Source organism: Gambusia affinis, linkage group LG24 (assembly GCF_019740435.1).
Source record: "Gambusia affinis linkage group LG24, SWU_Gaff_1.0, whole genome shotgun sequence".
Lineage (NCBI taxonomy): Eukaryota > Metazoa > Chordata > Actinopteri > Cyprinodontiformes > Poeciliidae > Gambusia > Gambusia affinis.
This window is the reverse complement of record NC_057891.1, coordinates 395958-411437: the sequence shown is the minus strand read 5'-3', so window position 1 is coordinate 411437 and position 15480 is coordinate 395958. Positions and strand designations below refer to the sequence as shown.

General features: G+C 37.0%; 2 protein-coding genes and 1 long non-coding RNA gene across 15 annotated transcripts in view; all 3 read right to left on the bottom strand.

Moving 5' to 3' along the window:
• Positions 1 to 15480, bottom strand: part of LOC122827331 (NLR family CARD domain-containing protein 3-like) — a 400427-nt gene that overhangs the window by 15120 nt on the left and 369827 nt on the right. The gene's annotated exons all lie outside the window — the stretch shown is intronic.
• Positions 1 to 15480, bottom strand: part of LOC122827329 (NLR family CARD domain-containing protein 3-like) — a 138683-nt gene that overhangs the window by 10172 nt on the left and 113031 nt on the right. For 6 of the 13 annotated variants that reach the window (XM_044110137.1, XM_044110138.1, XM_044110140.1 and 3 more), the window contains 4 exons: positions 13642 to 13815; positions 9661 to 9834; positions 8974 to 9126; positions 7127 to 8450 (listed from right to left, as the gene is read on the bottom strand). The exons of 1 other annotated variant lie outside the window; for it this stretch is intronic. In XM_044110137.1, coding sequence (XP_043966072.1) covers positions 8444 to 8450; positions 8974 to 9126; positions 9661 to 9834; positions 13642 to 13815 — 508 coding nt within the window. In that variant the 3' untranslated portion in view covers positions 7127 to 8443. Of the gene's footprint in view, positions 1 to 7126; positions 8451 to 8973; positions 9127 to 9660; positions 9835 to 13641; positions 13816 to 15480 lie in introns of those variants that run through there. 6 more of the 13 variants (XM_044110142.1, XM_044110145.1, XM_044110147.1 and 3 more) reach the window with 3 other exon arrangements.
• On the bottom strand, positions 14316 to 15454 carry LOC122827344. The gene is made up of 2 exons (XR_006370032.1): positions 14543 to 15454; positions 14316 to 14365 (listed from the first exon to the last, which is right to left on the bottom strand). It is a non-coding gene; the product is annotated as an uncharacterized LOC122827344 (long non-coding RNA).

The following is a 15480-nucleotide window of genomic DNA, read 5'->3' as shown; positions in this document are numbered from 1 at the left end:
ACATTTTTAACAGCTTCTGCATAACTAATGTTTTTGGTTGTTTTAATCTGAATGATTTCTTTTGCCTTCTTCCTCACCTCACATCCTCCATACGTAACTCTATGTTGCCCTCCACAGTTACAACATTTTTCTTGTGCTTCTTCTTTACATTCCTCTAATTTGTGATCTTCACCACATTTTGGGCATCTCTGCTTCCCTTTACAAACTGCTGCTATGTGTCCATACCTTTGACATTTGAAACAACGAAGTGGTGGAGGGATATAAGGTCTGACCTGAAAACTTGAGATAACCTATTTTGATGTTTTGTGGCAAATCCTTCTCTTCAAATTCAATGAGGATGGACAAACTTCCTACTCTTTCTCCATTTATTGTTCTTGACAACCTCTTCAAGTTATTCACTTTTACACCTACAATATTCCTCTTAATTTTATCAAGATCTTCATTCTAGAGGGATCCCATAAATCACTCCTCTAGTTTTTTTTATTTTCGCCCACAATTTTTTTCTCCAACAGTTTTTTTTACATATATTATCCACATTTAAAGTCTTATTTTTTTGTTCTTCATTTTTACAAACTACCAATAGATTTCCATCTCTCAAAATCTTCCCCATTTCAACATCTCCGATTTTCTTTTTTACTTCTCTTGACACCACAATGGGGCTGATGTTATTCTGTTCTTCTTCATTCTTAAGTTTTAATATTATTTTAACTTCCTCCCTCACAACTTTCCTCCTAACTATCCTTTCTTCTTCTGAACTACTTCCTTCCAGTTCTCTTTTATTTCCTTGAATATCACTAATACCCTTTCCTTCATCTATTTTATGTCTTTCCCGTCCTCTCCCTCTTCCTCTCCCCACTGGCGTCCACCCTTCAAAATCCATGTCTTCCTCATTTCCTGTCTCCATTTTCAGACAAACCGTTCACATACCAGTTTATGCCAAATCCGCCTTTTCCAACTCCGATATGCGTTTTCGTTTAGCCGCGCTCACAACCTCAACCCATGAGAAAATTCTTCTTCCTCTTTGTAGGGTTATTTGCCGGTTGCCAAAAAACGTTCATCAACGTACATTCACTGATTTGTCTTTTTCAACGCCAGATGCTACCGACATTCTTCCAGCGTCCTTCGAGCCCGGAAGCCGGAAACCACGTCATTAACTTTTTTTATTTATTTATTTATTTATTGAACAAACTGTATACAAAGTCTCGATGAGGTGCAAGAACATTGCAACATAGGTAGAAAAATTAAACAAAAACAAGGGGCTAAGACTAAAGACAAGCACATAAAACATTAAGGCAAATGAATAATAATAGAGCAGGATTTTAAAACAAAAGAAAAGTTGAGATACTGGCAGTTACTTTTCTTGCAGAAACAGATTTCAAAAGTTTCAGTGAGGTGAAATAAAGTTTAAATTGGTTAAGAAAAAAATCAAAACAAGGAGTAGAACCTCTCCATTTACAGCAGTGTATGTGATATTTAACAAGTAAAAAGATAATATTAACCATGTCAGATATTTTACTATCAAGGCCATCAATATAATATAAAATGTGGGTGATGGTTATCTCAGGAATGTCATCAATTTTAAGGGACAACCAATTTTTAATGTCGCTCCATAGTTTAAAAGAAAAGGGACAGGAAAAAAAAAGATGATTAAGGGATTCTTCTGGACAATCACAAAAGGCACAACATGCTGAATCAAATTTAAATCTTTTGTGCAAAAATTCAGCCACTGGGTAAAAATTGTGAGAAATTTTGAAGTGAGTTTCTTTAACCTTTGGTGAAATCGGCCATTTTACGTACTTGGAGAACGCATTCTCAATTATAGACAGATTGGTTGTTATCAAGATATTATTATTGTAATCATTAAATAATTTAGATTTGAAGGCAGTCACAAGCAGAACATTGTTGCACTTTGTATCAGTCACACTATATTCTCCAATTTTTAATTTGGGTAAAGATGAAGTGACATTTGAATATCTTAAGGTGTTTTGGATGAGATGGATCAGAGCTACAGGGATAAATTTACATACTTTTAAATATTCATTACAAGAACAGTTCAGATCAAATTTGTTAGTGAAATCTCTATGATTTAACAACATACCATTACTATCCATTAAGTCAGTTACAAATAAAATACCTTTTTCATACCAGTCAGTTTTAAAAATAGATTTTCTATTTATCAATATTGATCTGTTATTCCACACTACAGATCCATGTGGGGTAAAGTTGTGGGTAAATATCATTTTCCAAAAATGTAAAACTTGCTTGTGAAAATTAGACAGTGTAATATTAATCTTGGTTAATTCAAAATCACATTTAAGCAGGAAATCCAAGCCACCGAGTTTATTAAATATAGATTTAGGGATATGAAACCAGATTGAGTTGGAATGAGACAAATAGGTCTTCAGCCAATTTATTCTAAATGAGCCAATCAAAGCCTCAAAATCTAATGCTCTAATTCCTCCTTTATCATAATCTTTAATAAGATCAGATCGTCTTAAATAGTGAGTTTTGTTTCTCCAGATAAATTGAAAGATTATTGAATTGGCTTTCTTAATATTCTTGTCAGAGATAAAAGCAGAATGGCACGGGTAAATTAATTTGGACTCTCCTTCAGCTTTGGACAGAAGTGTTCGTCCAAAAATAGTCAGATCTCTAGTTAACCAATGACTCCAGGATCTCTTCATACCATCCAAGCAACTACAAATGTTTTCCTCCTCTCTTCTAATAATGTCTTTTGAAATCAGCATTCCCAGATATTTAACCTCGGACTTAACTGTAATGGAGGCAACAGACGTCTCAGAGCTGGAATGGATCGGCAAAAGTTCACATTTATCAATATTGAGAGACAAACCAGATGCACTAGAAAACATTGAAATAGATTTTAGTGCAACATCTACCATAGTTTTATCTCTTAGGAAAATTGTTGTATCGTCAGCAAATTGACTAATCTTGAATTCCTTATCAAAAATTTTGATACCATGCAAATTTGAATTTTTCATTATTAGTAAGGTTTGCATTTGAGTTGTTAATATAAATAATTTAGGTGAAATTGGGCAGCCCTGCCTGATTCCTCTTGAAATAGAGAAACTAGGGGTCAAACTCGTTCCCAGGGAAACGGAGCTACTTATATCAGTATAAAATAATCTGATTATACTACAAAATTTTTCCCCAAAGCCAAAATATTTTAAGGTTTTTATTATAAAGCAGTGTTCCAGTGAGTCAAAAGCCTTGAAGAAATCCAGGAATAAAATAAAACTCTCACCATCAATAAAGCTACGATAATCAATCATATCAAAAATCAGTCTAGTGTGATGATGGATATTTCTTCCCTTTAAAAATGCTGATTGGCATTCATTAATTATTGTTCCTAATCCACTGTTTAAGCGATTGGCATAAACAAGAGCTAAAATTTTATAATCTGTACATAACAGAGTGATGGGTCTCCAATTGTTTAAAGATAAAGGGTCTTTGTTGGCTTTGGGGATCAGAGTAATCAGACCTCGTTTCATGGTGGGAGAGAGATTATTGTTTGAAATACATTCCAGCAGGGCCTCAAATAAAAGTTTTCGTAAATCTTTCCAAAAGAAAGTATAAAATTCAGTGGTTAACCCATCAAGGCCTGGAGATTTATCCTTTGTCAGTTGTTGTATCGCTACGTCAAGCTCTTCGATTCTTAAGTCATCTTCCATAAGGTTTTTATAATCAAGGTTCATTTTTTCATCAGATTCCTGGATTTCATCAAAAAAAGATTGGCAATTGGATTCTGAATACTTAGAGCAATAAAGATTACTATAAAAAAATTTCTAATTGCTACATTTACTAAATCCAGGTCTTCAGTGATGCTACCATTAATAATTAGTTTCTGAATCTTCTTTTTGGACTGTCTCTGCTTCTCAAGATTAAAAAATATGAAGAGTTTTTTTCACCATCTTCAATCCATCGAGCCCTAGAGCGAATGAAAGCCCCCCTTGCTTTATCTAAAAAAACATCATCTAGTTGAGATTTGAAACTATCAAGCTGACTCAGCTCTTCAGACGATAAAACTGATTTTGAACATAGAGAATTTATATTGCTTATAAGTTGGGAATGTTTCTGTCTCCTCAGCTTTGAAGCAATTTTGCCTGCCTTTATTGCTGTTGTCCTAACATTAAATTTAAACCACTCCCACTTATTTAAGGGCGACAGATCCATTACTGAAATATCTTCAATAAGGTCCAGGACTTCTGAACAGAAGGTTTTATTATTCAGTAGATTACTATTAAACTTCCAAGTTACGTTTGAAGGTAGTTTTGATTTATTCAGAGAGAGAAACAAGGTAACTGAACAATGATCTGTTAAAGGAGCTGCTGAGATTTCACAACTTGAAATATTATTTACCAGATTATGAGGGATTAACCAGTAATCTAGCCTGGAGCATTGGCCATTTCCCGAAGGGTTGAACCAGGAGTATTGTCTGATATTAGGATTTCTAATTCTCCAGCAGTCTGTCAAATTTGTATTAGAGATTAAATTTACAAAAATACCATCATAAATATGGTGTTGTCCCCGAGAGGGCAGACGATCAATGGATCCATCTGGAGCTACATTAAAATCTCCTCCCAAGATAACCTGATCAGTGGAATATTTTATTTTCCATTGTTTTATCTTCACTCCGAGGTCAGTAAAAAATATACTATTCATTGCTTTACTGTTGTGTCCATATACACACACCAAAATGATCTTATTTCCATCAATCTCCACTATTACAGTTACCCAGTAGCCATTTGTATCACTGATATGATCCAACAAAGAACCTGGGAATTTATAAAACATAATCACAACCCCAGCTGAATGCGACGGACCATGACTAAAATAAATTTGATCCCCCATTGAAGTTTCCAGAATTTAGCTTCCTCACTTGATGAATGAGTTTCTTGCAGAAAAAAACAGTTTGCCTTTTGCTCTTTGCAATAAAGATAAATAGCCTTACGTTTGACAACATTTTTTAAACCCCTAGTATTAAGTGAAAGTAAGGATAACATGCAAAAAACACAGTAGTTGTGCAAAAACTACTCAGAGGAACGTTGAGCAGGAACGAGATAACATAGCTAATAATAGCTAAATGGAATAGTGCAATAGCCCTTTAAACAAATACAAACATAATATACCATACCAGTGAAAGTAAAGAAACATGGCGGTGTAATTAGTCCGGGTCCACTCTTCGATTATCGATCAGGGCGAAACCTTCCTGTATATTAGAGCCTGCAAAAACAACACCTCTCACTCCGCCATCTTGGAACCTCCCCCCAGGTGGAGTTTAACTAGTTAATAGATGGACTGCTGGATGTAAAGGCTGCCATTTTGAAAGCTGCTTTGGTGCAAGTGACTCAATAAATAAACTTTGTTATCATAACAGCCAAAGTTTGACTGAATTCTTCTTTCCACACCTTTAGACTGAGAGCCATTAGTTGATCTTTGTAAGTGAGTAAAAGTAAACAAAAACTAATGGAGAACAACTTCAGCTCTACATGCAACAAGTTTGAAATTAATTCATCATCTCTTCTTCTTCTGGTGGTTTGGAAGTGACGTTCATATTTCATTTGTTTTCATGTCATGATTGAAGGAAAATGGCAGCTGAGATCCTTCCTGGTGAGATGAGCAGAACCTCAGAGCATTAAGAAAAGCATTTGGGTCTCACAGGTTGCTGGTTCCATCACTGAGTTTGGCTTCGTTCTTTCCTCATTTAAAGCAAAACAGAGCAAGAAGCTTCTGGATTCAAACAAACGACGACTTCAGTGTTTCTGGTTGGAGCTGGACATCTATGAATATAATAATTATTCATCTTTAATTCTGGTTGCATTCAAAAGGTCCAGCTACTCTGAAGTAAAAACAACTTCAACTCCTTTACTTCCATGTTTTCCTCTCTTTGTATCCACAGTGATCTGAACCGTGAAACTCTGAGGTCAGATTTGAACTTTTTCAGGTTTTTCTCTGTTTTCAGCTCATTTACAGCCAACATTTTACTGCAGGAAATAATTTCAGGAAGGAACCAGAAGATTCAGGACTCTGGGAGTTGTGACTGTAACCGACCTGAACACTGAGGCCCCAGAGCGCCCCCTGCAGGATCTGCTCCACCATCTCTGTTTCCAGCAGCAAATCAATCATCTGTTAGTCCAGACAGAAAAGCTGAAGCTGTCAATGAAGCTGAGCAGCAGAAACCCAGAAGAACTGGAAGCATCAGCAGGAGATGAACTGGACCACTAGGACCACTGATGCTGCAGCTGAGGAAGAGGAGGACGATGAAGGTGAAGATGCCATCCTCACACTTCCTGTTTATCAACCCAAGAAAGCAGAAAATCAGCTGAAGAAGAAACGTGAGGAGCGAGAGTCGTCCTGCGCCCTCTAGTGGCTGATTGGACTACTGCACTGGGAGAACTGGACCTTGACGCTACTGCAGCTGCAGTTTTAACAGCTACATTAAAACTTAACCTTTCAAATCAAACCACATATTTCTTTACTACAATATTTCTTCATTGCTCCTTTAACAATAAAACTTAATACATATCTTGTGTTTTTATTAAACCTTTATATCCGTGTTTTCAGAGTCCAGGTGTAATTTATTAGAGAAACTCAACATCTGCTTTATTATAAAAACATTTTCTTTCTACTTTACTTTAAAAAAAACAAAACAGTTGTATATAACAAAAATAAAAACAGTGATATCTAACGTATTATTTCTTCACTGTCTGGTTGTCGATTCTCAGTTGGAGAAAATAAATAAAACAAAACATAAAATATATCATTGACAAATATTTAACATTTTCGTTTGTAATTTTCGACAAATAAAAAGTTTGCATCTGCACTTGTGATGGACAGGCCATACAACACTATTATTATTATTATGTAAGTCCCCAGAGTCGTTCTCATTTGGGCCATCAGTGAATTTCTAGGAGACCAAATGAAACATTTGGGGTTTTTTTGACTCCAGAAGTTCAACCTCCAGGTTTTCCATCGCTGATTGTTGCTGCAAACTTCAGCGGACAATCGATCAATTGATCACAGCTGCTGTGGCTCACATCCCACCCACAACGAGAAACGTGGTAACATCAGGAAATAGAAAGAGCTCTTATTTTGACAAAAATAAATGATGTTAAAAATGTTTATTTGCAGGTTTATTCAGACAAATTATACATCTGTCAAGAAAACAAAGCAGTCCGTTAATTAAACAAATAACATCCATCAGAACAATGAGGCCAATCCTTTGTTACAAGATCTCATCCATGCTGTTACATTCATTACTTGGTTGGCGTTTTTGGATATTCATGTCAGAAATATGTTGTGTTTTTCTGGAGTTCAGTGGGATTTTGGTCAGGGGTTGTTGGACAAGTGTTGAAACCTGGAGATACAACAGTCTAAAGTAGACGTCCTGAAACAGTTAATAAAGTACCATGAAAGAACAGGAACCTAGTAAAAAACACAACAGAATAATAATATGAAAACATTAACTATCTGATAAACTCAATTTCCCAACAATAACTATGATGCAAAAGTTATTTATATATTTTCATGGAAATATACTATTTCCAAGCACTGTTCAGGTAAAATCACTCAATCAGGTTTATTCATATATTGTGCATAATATAGCGAGAGCTCATAGGACAATCAGTAATGAAGCAAGTCTGGATGCAAAGCACTGCCAAGCAAAAACTACACATGGGTTTTATGCAAGGTTATGGGATGGCAGCTGTGGAAAACAAACTTCCAACCTTGTACATGAAACCCAAATAGTTCTTTTGGTGAGAGTTCATAAGCATTTCATATAACATGACTAGCAGATGTGACCTTATTGTAATTTTTCCATCACAATATATATATCTATATTTATTTTTTTTTTCAGATAAAAGATGGATGTTCCTGAAAACTGCTCTAAGATCAGAGTTTCTGTGGGACATCCAGTTCTAAACTGGTTCAACTGGTTTCTGTGATGGAAGCTGAAGTTTCTCTCCAGTTTCCAGTAAAGCATCTTTTTCTCTGAGGAGCTTTGAGGAACATTTTCATGTCAACAGAAGGAAGAAGCAGCAGAGAAAAGAGGGTTGAAGTGTCTTTCATGGCTTCAAAGCTGAACTGGAAATGATTCCCATGTTTCCATTCTCAGACCATTTCTGGTTCCAGGATGAAAATGAACCAGAGAGAAAAAAGATCAACTTTCCAGTTGAATCCAGTTCAGATCAAAACTCCATCAAGCCTCTAAATGGAGCCCAGTTTGAATTGGATTTTTATTGATCCAAAGAGACAAACAATATCAGACACTAAATGACAGACAAGAAAAAATAAACAGGAGGAAAATCTTGGAGGTCAGAGGTCATCATCATGATCCAGTCAGAGTCTCTTTAGACTCAAACTGCTGCAGCTTCAACCTCCGAGGATCAGCAGGACACAGAGATCATTCTCTACTTTACAGAGATCAGAACCTGCAGAGAGAAGAAGGAAGGAGAGATCAGATCAGTGAGTGTTTCCAGACTCTCTCCAGCAGCAGTCAGTGACGCAGCACATCCACTAGATGGTTTCCAGGCTGCAGTCAGACTGATCTCAGAGCTGTGACCAAAATGAACCTGATCAGTTGTTTCCTGTTGAACTGAGAGAACAATCAGATCTGAGATCAGATCTGCTGCTGCCACAGTTTGATGAATGAGGACCACTGACTGTCTCTAGACATGTTGGACGGCTGGACGCTGGAGTCCAGCTGGACTTCCTGGAGACATGGACACAGCAACAACACTCATCTTCACACCCACACAAACACAGGAACACAGCAAGCTGCTGCTCCTCTGATTGGCTGATTGCTGTCTCTGTGTCCAATCAGGAAGCCTGAACCATTCTCCTCCCACTGAGACGCTGCAGCTTTACTGGGAACACTGGATCTTTGCTTTGATGCTAACTGGGTTTAGTTCAATATGCTAACAGGAGATGAAATCACTACAAACATTTACTTACTTTAGATCATCTACAAGATCCTTCAGCTGCTGAACATCTGAATCCTTCAGGTTGTTTTCTCCCAGGTCCAGTTCTTTCAGATGGAGGCTGTTGGACTTCAGAGCTGAAGCCAAATAATCACAGCTGATCTTTGACAACCTGCAGTCAAACAATCTGAATAAAGAATAAAAGATGAGCTGAACCAACAGGATGCAGGTTAACCAGTCCAACAGAACCAGTTAAAGATTCTCATGAATATTAATGCCAACAAGCTGCTGCTTCAATAAAGACCTGCTGACTTCAGAACCAGAACCAGAACCAGAACCTGGTACTGGGTCGTGTTGTGTTGGAGGATTTTAGTCAGTAAAATCATTCCAGGTTCTGATTAAAGTGTTGAAGCATCAATCATTGATTATTGATTTGTTCCTGTCAGATTCCAGGATTCACTTTTCTAGACTGGGTTGAATGACCTTTGACCTGCTTCACATGAGGGGGATTTCTACACACCGGGGGTCCGAATGCTGTCCTGTTCTGACCTCAGGTCAGCAGGTCCAACTCAGTTACACAGAGGGACTAAATTAAACTCTGGATCCAAGTCCAGGAACAAACTCAGAAAATATTGATTAGAACAGAAGAAATGAACTTTGATTTATGATCAATTATAAATAATTATTCACAGAAATATCAATAATTATATTATTTAAATACCTCAATTTCTCCAGTCTGCAGCCTTCAGTCTGTAGAAAACCACAGAGCTCCTTCAGTCCAGAACCTTCCATGTTGGTTCCGTTCAGGTCCAGTTCTGTCAGATGGGTCGGTTTGGACTTCAGAGCTGAGAACAGAGAAGTCCAGCTGGTCTCTGACAAACTGCAGTGATTCAATCTGAATAAAGAATAAAAGATGTGAGCTGAACCAACAGGATGCAGGTTAAAACTGAAATATGAACAAATAAATAATAAAAATGTAGAAAATTAATTTCCCTGAATGTAAAAGAAACTTGATGAACTGATTCCAACATCTGATCCAGTCAAACTGGTTTAAAGAGTCCAAACCAGCAGAACCAGAACATTTGATCAAAATAGAAACTCAAAGTTTTTCTAAAAGTTTCTCAGGATCTTAAATTCAGTCGGATGTTTTTTCTCTCTCCATGTTTCCTTCCAGACTCTGTATTATCTGACTGCTCTGTACCATCATTTATCTACAGATATTTTATGTCTCCAGTTTTTGTTCATTAAATTATTAATAATGTTTTCTTGCTGGTTGTATTTTAACTGCAGCTCATTGATAATTATGACAGATGTAAACTGGTTTATTTCAATCCGTCTAATTCAGCGTTTTACAATTTCCATTACAGCTCACATTCTGAAAGTTGATCATTTTCTCATTTTGTGCTGATTCAGTTACTGAACTATCAACTAGAAAATATTGAGTCTTTTCTCTGTCAGATTGATGAGGGTCATTTAGTTCAAGTTCTGAATCCTTCATCAGAGATGCTGCAGAAACGGGAACATTATCATAAAGGAACAACAGGATTGTGAAGATGAATCATTTTAAATCTATTTTCCAGGTAAAACATGAGAATGATTTCAATGAACTGATGGAGCTTGTTGCATATAAAACATTATAAAGGTAAGATCTCACTTCCTGTCCTACAAAATAAGAGCTGAATCAAGATGTTTGAACAAAATGACTTAAACACCAAAACCTTCACAAAGTCAGTATTTACTGCAGGACTGTTAATGAATTATCTTTCTATTATTTATGTCTCCTTAATGTCCAGGAACTCTGCCAGAAGACTGTGGTCATCCTGATAGAGTCTGACTGTCACAACAAACTCAGGTTTTCCTCTAAGCTGCTCTCAGTGGTTTGGAGGACGACTGACTTGGAATTTGCTCCATTAGTGGAAATGACACTAAAATGGAAACTCATCACTTGCTTCCTTTTTGTTTTTCTTCCTGCCAACATCAAACTCCTGCATGTGCTGCAGCTCCATATGATCAGGCAGTCAAGTCCACAGAAAACTTCCCTGTTTCTAGGAACCATTTCATCCAGAGTTGGTCGACTTTCTCTGTCCATCTCTGTCAGACTGTGAACCTTTAGTCTGAGCTTGTGGAGAACCTCTCCTAACAACCTGCTTCACATTCATGTGCTGCAGTCTCTGCTGGTTCTGATGTCTGGGACCAGAATATTCATGTCCTGAAGAACCTGCAGCCTGTTGAGCTCAGAGAAAAACTCAGTTGTCTGGATTTTTTCAGATGAAGATGAAGTTGGATTCTGATTGAAGCTTCTGATTCAGCAAATGGATAAAGGGCGATTCCACCTAATTTTAATCAACTATCAGCACCTTTAATCTACTAGAGTTAAAACACTGAACCACCTGGACTCTTTAAACCTGGACTGGATTATTATCAACTAATAGCAGAAGATTTAAAACTAGGTGTGGCATTTGTGGATCTTCAATAAAGGGAGATTTCATCTCAGCCTGAGGACTCTATCCCACATCTCATAGAGACCATTAACAGGTTTGGGGATTTTTCGGGCTATAAAATCAATTTCAACAAATCAGAGGTCATGCCACTAGGCACATTAAAACATCAACCATCTATACCTGCTCCATTTCCTTTCACTTGGTCCTCAGAAGGATTTTCATACCTGGGAATAAGAATTACCCCCTCATTTGACAAAATGTATAAGGCCAATTTCACCCCCTTATTTGAACGGATTCGGTTGGACCTTGAAAGATGGAGAGCACTGCCTCTCTCGTGGTTGGGCCGCGTGTCTCTTCTAAAAATGAATGTCTTGCCCAGACTTTTATATCCCATACAAATGATTCCAGTTCTTTTTCTCCGTAAAACAATTAAGGCTCTAAATGGATGGCTAAGTTCTTTTATATGGGCAGGGAGGAAACCACGCTTAAAAATTTCTACTGTGCCTCCCGTCCGCGAGTGGAGGCCTTGATCTCCCAGACATACGAAGTATCAGATCAGCACTCACATGCGTGCTGCTGCTGATTGGACAGGGGGGCCTGCTTCTCTGTGGCTCGATATAGAAAGCTCTATGTCCAGGTTTCCTTTAAAAAATTTACTTTTTTTGGGAAAAAACTATACTATAAAAACATACTGCAGTAACCCCATTACTATTAACACTGTGAGGGCATGGCAAATGGTCCAAAAACTTGAGGACAGGTTCCAAATTATATCACCTCTTACACCTATTTGTGATAACCCGATGTTTCTACCAGGCACTATGGACTCTGGCTTCAAAATATGGTCAATAAAGGGAATTCGTACGCTTTCTGACTTGATGGAAGGTAACACATTATTATCATTCTCCCAACTATTGGATAAATATGATATTGGGAGGCAGGATTTCTTTCGCTATTTACAAATTAGAGATTTCATACAGAAAAAAACAACACTCGATGTGGACCAAACAATTTCAGTGTGTGAAAAACAGCTTTTTTCCTCCAGGGTAAAAACTTCAATCAAAACCTTTTACAACTTGCTGAAAGAGCTCCCCTTACCAAATACATTTCACCTAAAAGAAGTTTGGGAAAAGGAATTGCAGTGGGCAATAAATCAGGAGGAATGGGATGAGGCGTGGAAGAATGCAAAGTCTTTAAGTATTTGCAATCGGGTTAAGGCCATACAATTTAAAATTTTACACCGTGCGCACATTTCTCCTTCTCAGCGAAGTAAATTCAATGCAAGCCTCTCACCATTTTGTCTGAAATGTAGAGTGGATATTGGTAGTCTTACACATTGTTACTGGTCCTGCAGGGAAATTCAACATTTTTGGCATATAATAAAATGTGAATTAGATAAGATTTTCTCTGTTTGCACACAATTCAACCCATTGTATTTACTACTTGGTTTAACCGACACCAGTATTACTGGTAAATATCAGCGTCAACTCTACAGAATGCTTACTTTTTGTGCAAGAAAATGTGTGGTACTGAATTGGATTTCTGACAAAGCACCAAGTAAATCACAATGGCTAAATATAGTACTGGACTATATATCTTTGGACTATTTGACGAGCAAACTGCACAATAAAGAAAATAACTTTTATAAAGTTTGGGAACCTTTTATTTCTTATGTAGGATTTGAAACTTCGGTTCTTCTTCAGAGAGGATTTGTAATTTGAGGATGTCCGAATTGTAAACATCTGAAATGTTTTGGTATAGACCATTTGTCTTCCATTGCTATTCTTTTTTTTTTTTTCTTTCCCTTCTTTTCTCTTTGATAGGTATGTATATGTATATGTGTGTATGTGTACGCATATGCTCGTATATAGGTATGTAACTTTAAGAGCTGGATTGTTCTCTTGTTCTTGTCTTGTATTGTATTTGTTTGTTTGTCAAAAAGTTAAAAACCAATAAATATAATTATAAAAAAAAAATAAAAAAAAAATAAAGGGAGATTTCATTCTCTCTCTTTCTGCATCTTGACCTTTGACCTGCTTCACATGATGGAGATTTCTACACACCGGGGGTCCGAATGCTGTCCTGTTCTGACCTCAGGTCAGCAGGTCCAACTCAGTTACACAGAGGGACTAAATTAAACTCTGGATCCAAGTCCAGGAACAAACTCAGAAAATATTGATTAGAACAGAAGAAATGAACTTTGATTTATGATCAATTATAAATAATTAATCACTGAAATATCAATAATTATATTATTAAAATACCTCAATGTCTCCAGTCTGCAGCCTTCAGTCTGTAGAAAACCACAGAGATCCTTCAGTCCAGAACCTTCCAGGTTGGTGTAGCTCAGGTCCAGTTCTGTCAGATGGGTCGGTTTGGACTTCAGAGCTGAGAACAGAGAAGTCCAGCTGGTCTCTGACAAACTGCAGTCCATCAATCTGAATAAAGAATAAAAGATGTGAGCTGAACCAACAGGATGCAGGTTAAAACTGAAATATGAACAAATAAATAATAAAAATGTAGAAAATTAATTTCCCTGAATGTAAAAGAAACTTGATGAACTGATTCCAACATCTGATCCAGTCAAACTGGTTTAAAGAGTCCAAACCAGCAGAACCAGAACATTTGATCAAAACAGAAACTCAAAGTTTTTCTAAAAGTTTCTCAGGATCTTAAATTCAGTCGGATGTTTTTTTCTCTCTCCATGTTTCCTTCCAGACTCTGTATTATCTGACTGATCTGTACCATCATTTATCTACAGATATTTTATGTCTCCAGTTTTTGTTCATTAATCTATTAATGATTTTTTCTTGCTGGTTGTATTTTAACTGCAGCTCATTGATAATTATGACAGATGTAAACTGGTTGATTTCAATCCGTCTAATTCAGCGTTTTACAATTTCCATTACAGCTCACATTCTGAAAGTTGATCATTTTCTCATTTTGTGCTGATTCAGTTACTGAACTATCAACTAGAAAATATTGAGTCTTTTCTGTTAGTCAGTAAAAATAACTTGTTTCTTTGTAGCCATTTATTCCGCCAAGTACAACACACGAACAGACGACTCCAACTGAAGAAGAGTACAAAAGCATAAACATATATTCCTAGCACAACAGTGCCCCTAGCGGATGAACATGTAATACAAACAAAAACAAAAGAGTAACATTTTCTCTGTCAGATTGATGAGGGTCATTTAGTTCAAGTTCTGAATCCTTCATCAGAGATGCTGCAGAAACGGGAACATTATCATAAAGGAACAACAGGATTGTGAAGATGAACCATTTTAAATCTATTTTCCAGGTAAAACATGAGAATGATTTCAGTGAACTGATGAAACTTGTTGAATATAAAACATTACAAAGGTAAGATCTCACTTCCGGTCCTACAAAATAAGAGCTGAATCAAAATGTCTGAACAAAATGACTTTAACACCAAAACCTTCACAAAGTCAGTATTTACTGCAGGACTGTTAATGAATTATCTTTCTATTATTTATGTCTCCTTAATGTCCAGGAACTCTGCCAGAAGACTGTGGTCATCCTGATAGAGTCTGACTGTCACAACAAACTCAGGTTTTCCTCTAAGCTGCTCTCAGTGGTTTGGAGGACGACTGACTTGGAATTTGCTCCATTAGTGGAAATGACACTAAAATGGAAACTCATCACTTGCTTCCTTTTTGTTTTTCTTCCTGCCAACATCAAACTCCTGCATGTGCTGCAGCTCCATATGATCAGGCAGTCAAGTCCACAGAAAACTTCCCTGTTTCTAGGAACCATTTCATCCAGAGTTGGTCGACTTTCTCTGTCCATCTCTGTCAGACTGTGAACCTTTAGTCTGAGCTTGTGGAGAACCTCTCCTAACAACCTGCTTCAGATTCATGTGCTGCAGTCTCTGCTGGTTCTGATGTCTGGGACCAGAATATTCATGTCCTGAAGAACCTGCAGCCTGTTGAGCTCAGAGAAAAACTCAGTTGTCTGGATTTTTTCAGACGAAGATGAAGTTGGTTTCTGATTGAAGCTTCTGACTCAGGAAATGGATAAAGGGCGATTCCACCTAATTTTAATCAACTATCAGCATCTTTAATCTACTAGTTAAAACACTG